General features: G+C 35.6%; 1 protein-coding gene across 1 annotated transcript; it reads left to right on the forward strand.

Annotated features, from left to right (window-relative positions):
• Positions 1-254: 254 nt before the first annotated feature.
• On the forward strand, positions 255-11,568 carry LOC136053190 (granulocyte-macrophage colony-stimulating factor receptor subunit alpha-like). Its single transcript, XM_065743887.1, has 9 exons — positions 255-337; positions 5,014-5,143; positions 5,234-5,412; positions 5,843-5,982; positions 7,635-7,673; positions 8,235-8,373; positions 8,928-9,015; positions 9,609-9,690; positions 10,557-11,568. Exons 2-9 carry the CDS (start codon positions 5,016-5,018, stop codon positions 10,620-10,622), a joined length of 861 nt encoding a protein of 286 aa, XP_065599959.1. The 5' UTR covers positions 255-337; positions 5,014-5,015; the 3' UTR covers positions 10,623-11,568.
• The last annotated feature ends 1,938 nt before the right edge of the window (positions 11,569-13,506 follow it).

Consider the following 13,506-nt stretch of genomic DNA (forward strand, 5'->3'; position numbering starts at 1 on the left):
GAAGCCCATATGAAGCTCATGTAACAGGAAAAAGAATATAATTATGTGAATGAAGTGGTGAAGAACCTGTCACACCATTTTTATTTTTGCCTCCCTATAGCAATACAGTGGCTGCACTTGCCCGTTGCCTTACGGAAGTGTGGTGTAAGGGAAATGAGTAAGACATTGATGTAGGCGGGATTTTTGCACCCTCTTACGTGAGGTTTAGAAGAACTTAGTAATGAAATAACATTGTCAAAGCACACAAAAATATGCCACTGAGTTGTATTCACAGCTTCCGTTTTTTCTGTGCCCCATTGCCATAACTGTCACAAGGAAACAGGTTTGCAAGGAGAAGGTATGTTTTCTTTTGACTTTATCTGTTGTAGTTTTACCACAAAGAAGGTAGGCAAAGAAATTCTGCATTTTTTTGTCATTTGTGTTAATTTTAATGTTCTTAAAATAACTTTGAGGGATGGACAGGTACTATCTACAAAATGCAAGCTTTTGTCTTCAAAGACAGATGTAACCAAAATTTTGATGGCATATTAGCATATGTTTTTCTACAGTTCATTTATTATATAAAAATATTTTAAAATGAATAGTTTCCATATTTCCATTATTACTGGGCTCATCCAAGTATACTCTTGAAGAATGCCAGGTCTGATTTGAAATGTTCAGATTTTTATATTCATGGAGCAAAATCACTGTAACAGTGAATTTATTTTAGGAGTACAGCATTTAAGCACCAGTTAAGTGGAACCATTTGAGTGTCATTTCTCTTATTCCAATGTTAATACTGAAGTAGAAGTTTCCATATGTAAAGAGTTCTCTGAAAATGTCAAAAGAACACAGGCATAATTTGAATATGCCTAAAAGGCATAGCAAGGCATATGGTTTAAAATAATAATGAAAAAAAAAAGACAAAAGAAAAAATTTTTTTTCATTAACGAATCTTCCTTTCCTTTGTTTATAAAAGTTATTGTAGTATCTGACATGATAAGCAATGATAAGCCACATGGTCATATATTACAGGAGGTTATTGAACAGTTTTTTCTAATCTAATGAGCACTGGTCAGTCTGGATGAGAATAGACAATGTAGCAGGATTTCAACCTAGCTGATATTTCCAAATTTCTAAAATGAACATCTCCTGTGGACATAGGTCAGGGCTGAGCATTTTCAAAGAAATTGAATGAGTCTTGTTCTGCAACATGAAGCCTAGTTGTTACCAGTTTTCACAGAAAGTTTCCAAATGGCATTGCAGAATGGGTGCAGAATGGAAACATTTTTGCATGGAAATAATTTATGTTTGCTTAAGCTTTTGGGGAATAATCTGCACAGCAATTATGTGAGATGTAAAATAACGCTTTTCCCACTTCTGAAGAGAAAAACTACTGTTCTTATATTGTAATTGTTTTTCTAAAGAGAAGAAACACAAGACCGCAAGTATAAAAAAGGGGAGGAAAATAATTTCAAAAATTGAAAATAATTTCAAAAATTTGCAATTTTCCAGAAAAAAAAAAAAAAGACAATAGAAAGCATTTCTGTTCATTAGCTAGATGTGGGTTCCAGATGATGTTAGAAGCAGAATGAATTAAATCTCCTGTATTCAAGGCAGAAAATTTTGTTATCTAGGGATACTTCTGGGCTGATCACCCTGACTTATCTTCGCAGGCTAGAAGCCTAGCAAAGACTTCATTTATCTCATCTTAGACTAAGATGAATAAACTGTGTCTTAAGTACTGTTTCTTTCCAACTGCAATAGAGGCAGCACAGAATTACTGCCTTCCTTGAAGGCACATCTATACAGCACCTGTATGCTGTTAAGCCAAACTTCACCCCACAATCTGATGACATCTTCAGAGTTATGTTAAAAGTTGAAAGTAATTTATTTTTATTCATTTCCAAAAACAAGTCATGTTCTTTTAATTCAAAAATATGCTATTTGCAACCCTCTACAAATTATCTGATCTACTGGGCCCAAGAGCTGAAAATAGCTTATTCATTTTCTATTCATTAACTACTGAATAAAACGTAAAATTGGTCCTGGCCTAACGGTGAGATCCAGTCTTTCCTTGTTAGTAGTCCTGATTACTACAAAAGATGCAGAGCCAAATTTTATTTCCTCTGATATTTTTTGCAGATAAAATTGTTGGGTTTTTTCTGTTTGTTTGTTTGTTTTATTTTGTGTTTTTGCAGTACAGCTCACAGGAAAGAATCATGACAGTACAGTTTTCTCTGTTTTTAATGAAGTAATGATAAAGAAATGATGAATACAGGGTTATTAAAAGAAGAGTTGTAGAGCAAGAAACCACTAAGATAATTTGGCAAGCTCTCTAGAATAAAGTGGAGGGAGAAAAATTTAAATATCTCATTGAAATAATGGAAAACAATGGGAGAAATATCTCAGGAAGACTTAGCTGCTATTTAAAATGAAGGCAAAATTGTAACATTATAATGAATAGGGTAGACTCAAAAATAAACAGTTCCCTAAAGGAAAGGTAGCCAAAACCTTACACACCATGGAAAAGTGAATAAAGGAGAAAATAAAAATCAATTCCCATAAAATGTGGAATTAAATTCCTATCCATAAAGGAAATAAAGTAACTCACAAATAGTTTTGCATCTGATCATGGCCATTTGTAGGCAGAATTACATTGTGGCTGGAAAACACTGGATCATAAGTTTAAAGAAAATTTAGGTGTTTCTATATGCTTCTCTTAGTTATAAGAAGCTGAAGTTAGAAACAAAGAAGGCAAGGAACTGGTTTCATTTGCCTTTTCTTCAACCACAATGACACAATGCCATCTTGGGAGTTCCCTTTACCCTATTTCTTATGTCCTCAGTGAAGCTAACGGTTTGGCCGTACCTGAATGAGGATGTTTCCAGATTTGACATTAGAATGACACTTTTTCCTTTTGATTTACAGCATCACCAAAGGCTTTACAAAACCTAAACCTCTAAGATCTGTAAGATCATGTGCCTATGATCATACTTCAGACTATTACCCTTTTTTAATGGGAAAAGCACTTCAATATTTCAATCCAGAAATAACTCCCTTTTGTATATAGGGAAATGAAGAGCATAGCTCTGATTGACCCTGGGTCATCAGGTTAATCTGTGAAATAACAGAGAAATGAGTGATGCTCTTGGTCATCTTAGTACCACACTCACAGAACTCTAAAGGGTGGGTTGTTATACATTTATATAAACACATACGTAAGTCAGATGTAAGCAACTTTACACTGAATGCTCACATGCCTCTAGCAACTACGTAATGTCAGCATTTATTGTGGTGGAAGAAGTAGCTTATCTCTCCTCTGTATCTTTGCTGCTAACCTCCTGTCATCTTGGGTGAAATGGTTCCATTTCTAGGGGTAAGGGATGCAAAGCAAGATGAAAAAACAGTATGAAATAAAAATTTCTGGGGTGTAGAGTATTACTATTTTTGGTGATTCTTTGTTCAGCTCAACACACTGTGAAACCCTGCAAAGGAGTGATACATCCATGAAGGCATGATGGAATCAGGAAGGAAACATGGAAGATTAGGAAGAACAGGAGATGCTCAGGCTGGTGCTGCTGTTGAAAGGAATGCTGTTGAAATGAGCTCTAGAGTTGCAATTGTACTCTTGAAAGATATAAAACTTTCCAGAAATACAGGAATATTTCACAATTTTTTGTCTCTTTATTATTCCTCTCTATTTTCAGATGTTTAAAAATCAGATAGTTTCTTCCCTTGGGACTCCATTGAAACATCTTGTCCCTGATAATATTTTTCCTACTGCATCCTGATTATCAGTGCTGAGTGTGAATAGGAAGTTTCCCCTGAGGTGTTCTGAGTAATGGATAGTTATACATCTGTATGTATTTGTAGTTAAGGTATAACATTTTATTAGTTCTCCTAGATACCAGCTTTTGCCTCTGGAAATTTTGAGTCAGGCCACATTTATTAAGTTCCTACACTCCTAATATATCCAAATGAAATAAACTTTCTGTAAAGAAGTTCCAAATACATTCATAAAGCAGAGCAACTGCTACCAAAATAATAACAATAATAATTAGGTACAAGAGTGCATTTAAGCTCCTATTTTTCTGGAGAATAATTATTTTCTCATACATCACTGTTGAGAAAAGGATTCAGAAGGATGATACAGACTTAAGAGTTATGTTGTAATCACCTACTGTTAACACATAAAAGAAAAAGTAGTGGACAGGTCATCTTAAATTCTCAGTCCTTTGTAAATCCACCCTCATAAGTTTAGAGCACTTAACACAAACACAGGAGAGAAAACTTCCCTGGCTTATAGTTGCAGAATTTGCATTCCACTGTGGACCTTTGGTAAACTGAGGATTTGAGCAAAGGACACATCACAGAATCAGAGAATTGCAGGGGTTGGAAGGGCCTTCAAGAGGTCATCACTCCAACCCCTCTGCTAAAGCAGATACCCTACAATAGATTGCACAGGTAGGCATCCAGCTGGGTCTTGAATATCTCCATATAAGGAGGCTCAACAACTTCTCTGTGCAGGCTGTTCCAGTGCTCCATCACCCTTACCTTAAAGAACGTCTTCCACATGTTAGTACAGAACTTCCTCTGTTCAAGTTTTAGGCTATTATTCCTTGTTCTATCACTGAACATCACAAAGAGGAGCCTGATCTCATCCATTTGACTCCCACCTCCCTTTAGATATTTATAAAAATTTATAAGATCCAGTGTTTATAGGTATCTAAAGGGAGGTGGGAGACACATTAGTGACTGACTTCGTTAGTAGACTCCACTACGTCATTGTGCCTGAATTGATTAAATCAGTCATATCTTCAGCAACTGTCATCCAGTCCTCAGGTTCAAAACAGATAAAATCATAGCTGTATTGAAGCAAATGTGCAATTGAAAGACCCAAACAGTATGCAGTTGTGTTTGCTAATCAGGTGCCCCAAAATCACTAAATAAGCATGCAGAATTCTACATGATTTAAGGAGTTACACAGTCTTTCCACAGAAGGGACATGAGATATTCTTCCTATGTTTGCAGGGATGAATGTCACAGCCATTGAAAATTTTGTCTGTGTGATATATAATATTTCCTTCATGAACTGCACTTGGCATGTAGACATGAACACTTCAGGAGATACCCAGTATTTCTTGTACTGGAAGACCTCAAGGTAAGTAGCTCATTTTGCCTTGGAAAATTTGAATTCTTGTCTGACATGCAACACTGTGAATATTAAACTGTAGAAATTTGTCATATAAAGGAAAGAAGATTTCCTCAGATGCCAGAATTACATGAAAGATAACTGTGGAAGACACACGGGATGTAGATTCCAAAATGTGACAATTGAAGAGAATAGGAAAGCTTATTTCCTGGTGAACGAGTCTAGAAATGGACAAAATATTTTGCCCTACAGAAAGACAATTAATCTGTATGAAATTGGTAAGGACCATTTTTTAATTTTTTTATTTAAATTTTTATTTCCTTTATTGTGTTAAAAGAATGAGGAATCACAAAAAAATAAAATAAAAAAATAAGATAAAAACTCAAAAGAACCAAGTGCCTTAAAAAAAGTGAGCAAGAAAACAAAACAAAACATAACATACACAGATTAGATTTCTGAATTCAGTAAAATATAGTAATTAGTTTTTTTTGTTTGTTTGTTTTCTTTTAGTTTAGCCTACAGTTACTTCTGATACTCCAGACTCCTCAACTGAAGTGTTAAATTAAGTTCTCCTTTCTGAATATGGGGTGAATCTGGTAACTCCCATAAAAATGCAGTTTTTTAATAAGACAGAGTAAAATGACTAGATTTTTAATCAGCCATATTCCTGGATGTATAATAATTGTATTTCTAATTAAATTATTTCAGAGAAGCTCACCCCTCCATTAAATGTCACTGTGAACTGTATGGGAGTTCCTCACAGTTGTGAAATTCAGTGGCAACCACCTCGTACAAGTCATGTGAAAAGAGACATTTGTTTCAAATATGAAATTGTCATAGAAAAGAAGGTAAGGAGAATGGTTATAACTCTTAACATTATTTTGCTTGCCTGCATTTCAACCTGTACTATCATACAGTGAATGCCCTATTCACTCTTTCGCTTCGCTTCTTGAATTACCTCTCTGTTTTTCTATGAAGTACCCTTGCATGTGAGCTGAGAACAGCTGCTACTCACAGGTAGATACAGCCATTTGCAGAAATACTTTCAGTCCAACGTATGGTTGATCACTAAAGAAACTGGTCAAGGATTCTCCATACCATGGGTGAACAGTTCCTTCAGCACAAAAATGGGACATGACCTTCCCTGCCATCACTGTCCACTCTTCCAAAAGACACACTAGTTTGGCATTCTTGAGTTTGCTACATATGGAAGTTGACTGACCAAATGACAGTGAAAATACTTCTGTTAAAGTATGAAGTTGGGGAATAACATGAACTAGGTAGCAAATTCAGTGTGTAACTGGAATTCTCGCATTGTTGTGAATTCTCAAAATTGCCCAAAGGTTAAATTTCAATGTAGCTTGCTGGTTTAAGGGCTGGAAATGTATGAGGTTAAACTCATTTTCAGAGCACCAGAGGAAAAAAGTGAGTGATGCAAAGAAAAGTAGATACACAGATAACAGACAACGTTGCTTAGCACACTTATAGTACTGCCTGTGCAAAGTACTCCCTAGGTTGTTTTTGTTTGTTTCTTTGTTCTGTGTTCCTAGTTTTGCTGTTAACTGGAGCTGTGTAATTCTTTTCAATGCAGTTTTTGTATAAATGAGCATCTCTGCCAGATTGCACTAATCACTTGGCTGACCTTGAAGTTTGTATCTCTCATCCAATTCCAAGGCTTAGCTAAAGTAAGTCTGCACCTTATATACAGTCAGAATTGTTGTGAACTACACTGTGGATGTCAGAACTGTATAAATGGGTAGCAATACATATCAGTTCTTTGTGTTGGCTTCTTTAAATGTGTGTGGTTTTGTCTTGGTTTTCTTTAAGTTCATTGTCCTTCCTTCTAACTTCAAGTGGAAATAGCCAGCTATGTTTTTGAATAAAAAGAAATATTCTAGCATATCACTGAACAGAATATCCAAGTTTTCCTTAACTTGAAGTGACTCTTATCTTACATTCCATTAACTGCAACTATTCTGAAGATTTGGATGAATAAAGACAATAATATAATATCCATCAAGGATACTACTTGAAATATTTGTGGAAATAGTTATGAGTTCTTTGGTCCAACAGCTAATAAATAAATAAATTAGGAGACATAACATAGCTGAATTTAATGATTAAGCATGCAGAAATTACACCTCCACAGTTTTGATGGGAAAAAAAAATCTCAGCTAGTATTTTTCCATATTCATTTTAGTACAAGTAAGATGTACATCTTTCATACATAGGGCATGTGAAAGGATCTTTTATTATTATTTTCCAGTTCTTTGATTCCCAGTTCTACAATCATATTTAAAGGGTTAATTATTTCAGAACATAGGTGATGAGGAAAAATGTTTCATTGAAAGAAAAGCTTCACAATGAATAAAGAAAAGCATTTAAAATATGGCATGTACTCTTCTTCTTCCTAAAAATCAACCATTTATAAAGCAGGACACCTTACTATATAGTAAGAAAAGGAACAATAATAAAAATTGAAGTTCTTTATTGTTGCCAGGCTGATCCTGAGGAAAGAATCAAAAATACATCTAAAACGGTAAGTCTTTCTTACTACATTAATCTAAAGTTCATGCTGGCTAGAAAAGCCACTTATATAATAACATTCTGCAATCAAATAGCTTTGGCTTCAGTCCACCAGTGTCTATGTAGTATGTATGCTACTACCAATTTCCTCAATACAGTTCTAAAATGTTGTTTATAAAACATTGTAAAAAGAATTCCTGCACACCTGGAACTTATTTCTATGCAAGTCACACATCCTCCATTTTACGGTCCATTGCACTTCCTAACAAATTCATGTATATGTATAAATACGGATCATAACTTCACTATAGGTTTGGACACACAAAATTTGGATAACTGTGAATAATTTTACTTCATTAATGGTCTCAGGATGGGGTTGAGATGAAGGAAACAGGAAAATACCACCTGAAAGATTAAGTCGGTATAAAGGAGGAAAATATCATTCATCTGGCCAAAGAACTATATAAAAAATTTTCTTCTGTAATTTTTACATTGTTAAATGAAGCAGATACATATGTTAACATCTGTACATCTAGTGAAGACAAAGATTTCAGTCTAGTTGTTTTATATTTAGGAAAGGATCATCACAGGAAATTCCTATATATTTGACAGCTTCAGTGCAAAAAAAAGGTACACCGTCAAAATCAGAGCTACTAACAATCACTGTTTAGTGAGCGAAAACTGGGGGGAGTGGAGTACACCTGTAGAGTTTGGTAAGAATGAAAATCATTTCCTCGACATAATTTTCTCTCAGTTCTTATTTGTCTGCCTCACTTATTACTTCACAGGTAGAAACACTTTCGTATTTGCCTATCCATTTTGCTAGGATGAAATAGAGCAAAGAACTGTCGTATCTCTCAGGATGAGGAAGGAGGATGCCCTCTGATGATTATGCTGTGACAGTCAGTGCTTCTCGCTAGAAGATAGCAGATAAAGCACATATTTTTCAAGTCTCTGTTGCCAGCTGTTTTTCATCCATTTTTATAGATTTCTCATTTCTCCTGTTGTTCTCTGTAACCTTGGATTTTGAAATAATATTTAGACGTCTGTTAATCATAAAATGCTTGGTAAAGTGTCAAGTTGATGAAGACATACCATCTGCCATCCCATTCCTTCACATGTTACAGTCAATGAGAAGCTAGGCCAAGTAAGAAGTGTTGACATGATGCTGTGAAACACCATCATGCATCAGAGAAGATGCTTCACATAGTTGTGTGCTCTTTTCTATTTTGTGATACTGAACACTTTAATGATTACTGTCTTTCAGGAAGAGAACAACTTACATCTATTTCATCATACACATTACTTCTGATATCAGTGGTAGCAGCAAGTCTCATACTTTTCTTCTGCATCATGTAAGTCTTATTTCTTGTACAAAACTTGTATTTTGTACGTGAAATAAAAACTTTTTCCCTAGCTGAAGAGTTCTGATACTTTTAAGTAGAGGGGACAGGGAAAAGGTGATACTGAATTACAGCAGGCATCATGACCTCCTAGCCATAGAGCCGCAAGTGGGCTCTATATTTCAGATTTCCAACCTTTTTTACCTGCTTGATCAACATAGCACAACTACTTTCAACAGTGGCATAAGTTCTTAGGTCAGTTCCTCTTTAGTTCTGGTGTTTATACACTGCAGCACAGAGGAGTGGCAAGTAAAATTATTTTCTTGTTTTAAGGATATTTTTGTTTTAGAGGATGAAGAAATGCAAATTTCTTTGACTCTTTAACAAGTCATAAAATACATTGCTAAAATTCAGATTCTGAACAATAAACTGATGCCATTGTATTAAACCCATGTAATTTTTAGTTATGTTTTCATTACTTTTGTCTCAGAGAAATAAAACAAGGCCTCAGTGTATATTTTGATAGGTACATTATCCTTATAGAGTACATTTTGATAAGTCTGCATATTGCGTCTTTTTCTCTCCACCTTTTTTTGTCCGTGTAGAAGCATTTATTTGAAAAGAGTACTGACAGTTGTACTACAGCCAAAAGACCCATTCCATGGTATCTCTCCAGTGAATTTTCAGGTATGTTTTTCCATTTGTCTGAATTTTTTTTTTGTAAAGGAGGATACGTAGCAGTCTCAAATGTATGAGAAATGCACTCAGTGTATTTCTTTTTATTTTTCTTCTATTGGGGTATTGAAAGAGGAGCTCCATATGCAAATAATTGTCCTGGTTCTCTATTCCCATTCAAAGATATATTGGATAAATAAACAATTTCATCCAGCTCTCCATAGCCTAAGATTCTCAGTGCAATAATAATGCAGAACCAGACTGCTGGTAGCTATGGGGAGAGATGGAGAAATCTACTTCTGGTCAAAAATATTTCCATTGTAGCAGGCATTGAGACCACAATAGTATCTGGCAATGCTGCTGAAGGAGGAGAATTTTCTAGCATATAGTAACCAAGAAAGTACAGTAAAAAGCTTACAGCATCTGGTCTCTGCAGGGAGCTTGAGAGACCCATGAGAACAAGGAAAATATTGCAGGTAAGAAAGTTAGAACAGCCAGACTGGAGAGCATTGTGCAAAATTTGCTACAATTCATACAGTATTCCAGTTGGCAGTGGTCTGGAAGTGCGAACATGCCTACAAGGACATACTGGAATCCTCTATGAATCTTGCTTACATTTCCTTAGTCACATGAATTTTCCCACGTTAGATCAAGAGTGGCTTTGGAGTATAAAAGTCCTTTCATCCCTTCTGAGGGGCTCATCGTGAAGGGAGGATATATACTCATCTACTTCAGCCCTCTCCTTGTCAGAGTCCCAATACATCTTCTTTATAATAAGCAAATAATAAAAATCTGAATAATTTAAGATTCAAAATTATAAACTAGTGACTAATCTCATTATGAAATGTTAATAAAACTTTTTGTTTTTCTTTCAATAGACAGATAATCAATTCACGAAGCATGAAACTGAAGAAATAATAACAATTATTGAAGAAGTGGCATAATGGCATGCAAGAGAAGAGTTTCCTTTTTTCATGCAAATGATTATATATCCTGTTGGCAGTAGTTTACAGGTTTTTCATATCCTTCCTCTTGTAAGCAGATATAACAACACTGCCTGAGCAGGCGAGTCTTCTATAGATTGTTGTTAAAAGAATTGGTATAATTTGCTTGCAAATAATATATTTTCTATAAATATTTTGAGTTACATACTCCTACTAATGCAATACTCTAGCTAGAAAGGCGATGTCAAATAGAATCATTAATATGGAGTCTAATCATACATTGCACTTCATTAGACGAATCATTTAGATTGGGAAAGACATGAATTAGATGTCTTTTATAACAATGGGGTGCCCAATGCCCTGCTTATGTCCCATCTCTTGTGTCCCCCATGCCTGTGTACCTCATTGCCATATCCTGTGTCTCCCCTTCCAAAGCCTCTGGCAGTCATCAATGTTTATACTATAATGGTACCTTGATGGTAGCACAAAGAGATAAATGTAAATGAAATATGCTACAGACGCGTTCTCAGTGATCTGTTATGAGTAATGAAAATAGCATACTAGTGAGCTACATGGTCACAAGGGCTAAGCTACTTACACTTCTTTTATAAATAATCTGTTTTTCTTCATTTCAGCATTACTTGAAGAGTCTCTCCAGAATAAATAGTAAAGATCTTCTATGCCTACTAAGCAATTCTGTTCCTGACTCGCTCTTTCAAATCCTTATCTAAAATTTCTAAAACTACTTCCGAAATTAATTTAATACTTTTTTCTACGTTTCTACCAGAAAAAAATAAATAAATGAAAGCAAGCAAGCATGCAAACAACCAAACAATGAACACAACCATAAAACAAACCCTTGCACACTGGAATGTCTCAAGTGATTTGCATGTTCAGTCAAATTGCATCCTTCCAAAATAGGAAAGGTGCTGATGAGATTATGATACGCCAGAATAAAGTAAAACAAAACAAAACAAAACAAAACACGCAATATGGTTGTGTTTAACTGAAGAAACATGAGTTGTCTTCATTAAATTGGAACTTCTGATGGGAATTTCACTTCTGCCCAGAGCATAGCCTTGCTGGAGGGAAGTATGCCTTAAGCCATGTCATAATACAAACTGTCCATCAGAGACAAGATCATCCCCCAAGGGAGCTCCTGCAGCGTAGGAAATCTCCAGTGTCAGAATGAAGCAAGTGGGGGTACAGAATAACGAGATCTGAGTCCATGAGTTACAATAAGGTGGCTCTGGAATAGATTTTGTGTAGGGCAAAGGTAGCAGATGTCAAGAACTGTTAGAGACGTTACCTAGGACTCAAAGAGAGGAGCTGTTGTCTGTGTCAGAGTATCCAAAACACTGTAAGAGGAAGAATATTCTGGAAGATAAATCTAAGCTGCTGGCAAGCAAGCTAAACACCACTCTCATGACCCCCCACATATATATTATCTATTTGCCTTCCTCTTTTCTCCCAGGATCTTAAAGTCTACCACATCATGGGCCTTGCAGTCAGGACTACAACTGTCACATCTTTGACCAGCTCTTCTTTGATGAGTTATAAATCCAATTGAGTATCTCCTGTATTCGGTTTGTCCAATATCTGTATCAAAATATGATTCCTGATAATCTCTCTAATTCTCCACACCCTGCCATATTGCCCTACCAGCAGGTCTCAGGATGGTTTAAGTCATTTTCAGGCAGTTGAAATCCCATCTTAGTAGACAAAATTCAGTGATGCTGGTAAACATCCACTACTCCACATGATATTCAAGAAGTTTCCTTTGAAGACAGATTTTTCTGATTCCATGTTTCTAAGTAAGTTTTTATCAACAATTTCTTATGGATATCTTTATAAATAGAAGTTGAGAAGGAGCATACTCTTTACACTATAACTTACTGACAGTAAGAGCTTCCGCATCACAAACATCAAACTAAAACCAAAACTTAAAATAGGAATCAAAACATATAAGTCTACCGGATCCTCTCTATCCTGTTTCACAATCATGACCATTAGTTAACTATTTAGACCCATTTGATTTCACTAGGAAATTTGCTAAGACTGCAATCCCCCTCAGAAACCTGGAATTCACTTCTAATTTCCTGATAAGAACAACAGAATTCCTATCCATGAGTGGAGGTGGGAATAGGTGGCGTTAAAGCATCCCTATCCCATTCTTGGGTAAAAACCCAAAGGAATGATCACTGGGAAAGGGTGATCAAGCTATGTACCCTTCTAACTAATTCAGATGTTCACACAAACAGAAATCTTGTATTCTGGTCTCCTTTTGCTATTCCTTTGTTCTGTGGAAAACATAATTTTCTGGGAAAAAAAAAAAAAGGAAGTAGTGCAAGTACCAAAAAGAGTTGGCTCCTATTCCTAATGTTGCAATCTATACAAAAGCTGCAATATAAGAAAAATGCTTAGGCAGTCCTCGTGAGCACTCCTATTGCTGTTGAATGAATGAAACATTCTTCACGCTTTAGGATTTTCTAGGAAGATTGTATTAATTCTGATCTGCCAGTGGAAGGATCCTCACATAACTCAAAGAACTGAAAAGCTGAATGCCCTCTCATTATCTCTGCCCACCAGTACTTCTGGAAAGAGCCTATTCTTTGTCTCCTGGGTTACAGTGAAGCCACTCCACACAGGTTCTTGGACTCCAAGGCTCTGATAATATTATCAACTGCAACAGTTTTGCTTACTGACGTTTTGTTTTTTTTTAAGATTTGTTTTCATTTTTAAAATCTCAGGAATGATTTGCCCTAAATATAGACAAACAAAGAAATCCCCTGGGTAACAGAGCTTCTTTGTGGTGGTAACACTGTCCTTGTGGGCTGTTTGGCTTGTTCTACTACAATATATTCCATTAAAAAAAAAATAAAAA

Source organism: Cyrtonyx montezumae, unplaced genomic scaffold (assembly GCF_038088225.1).
Source record: "Cyrtonyx montezumae isolate F1298 unplaced genomic scaffold, pur_monq_1.0 scaffold_3, whole genome shotgun sequence".
NCBI lineage: Eukaryota > Metazoa > Chordata > Aves > Galliformes > Odontophoridae > Cyrtonyx > Cyrtonyx montezumae.

Bases quoted from the DNA above. Each gene is read 5' to 3' on its own strand.
- LOC136053190 (XM_065743887.1), top strand. From the start codon at position 5,016: ATGAATGTCACAGCCATTGAAAATTTTGTCTGTGTGATATATAATATT. The intron at 5,144-5,233 runs GTAAGTAGCTCA...TGTCATATAAAG, and splicing joins TTGTACTGGAAGACCTCAAG to GAAAGAAGATTTCCTCAGAT. The intron at 9,016-9,608 runs GTAAGTCTTATT...TTGTCCGTGTAG, and splicing joins ATACTTTTCTTCTGCATCAT to AAGCATTTATTTGAAAAGAG.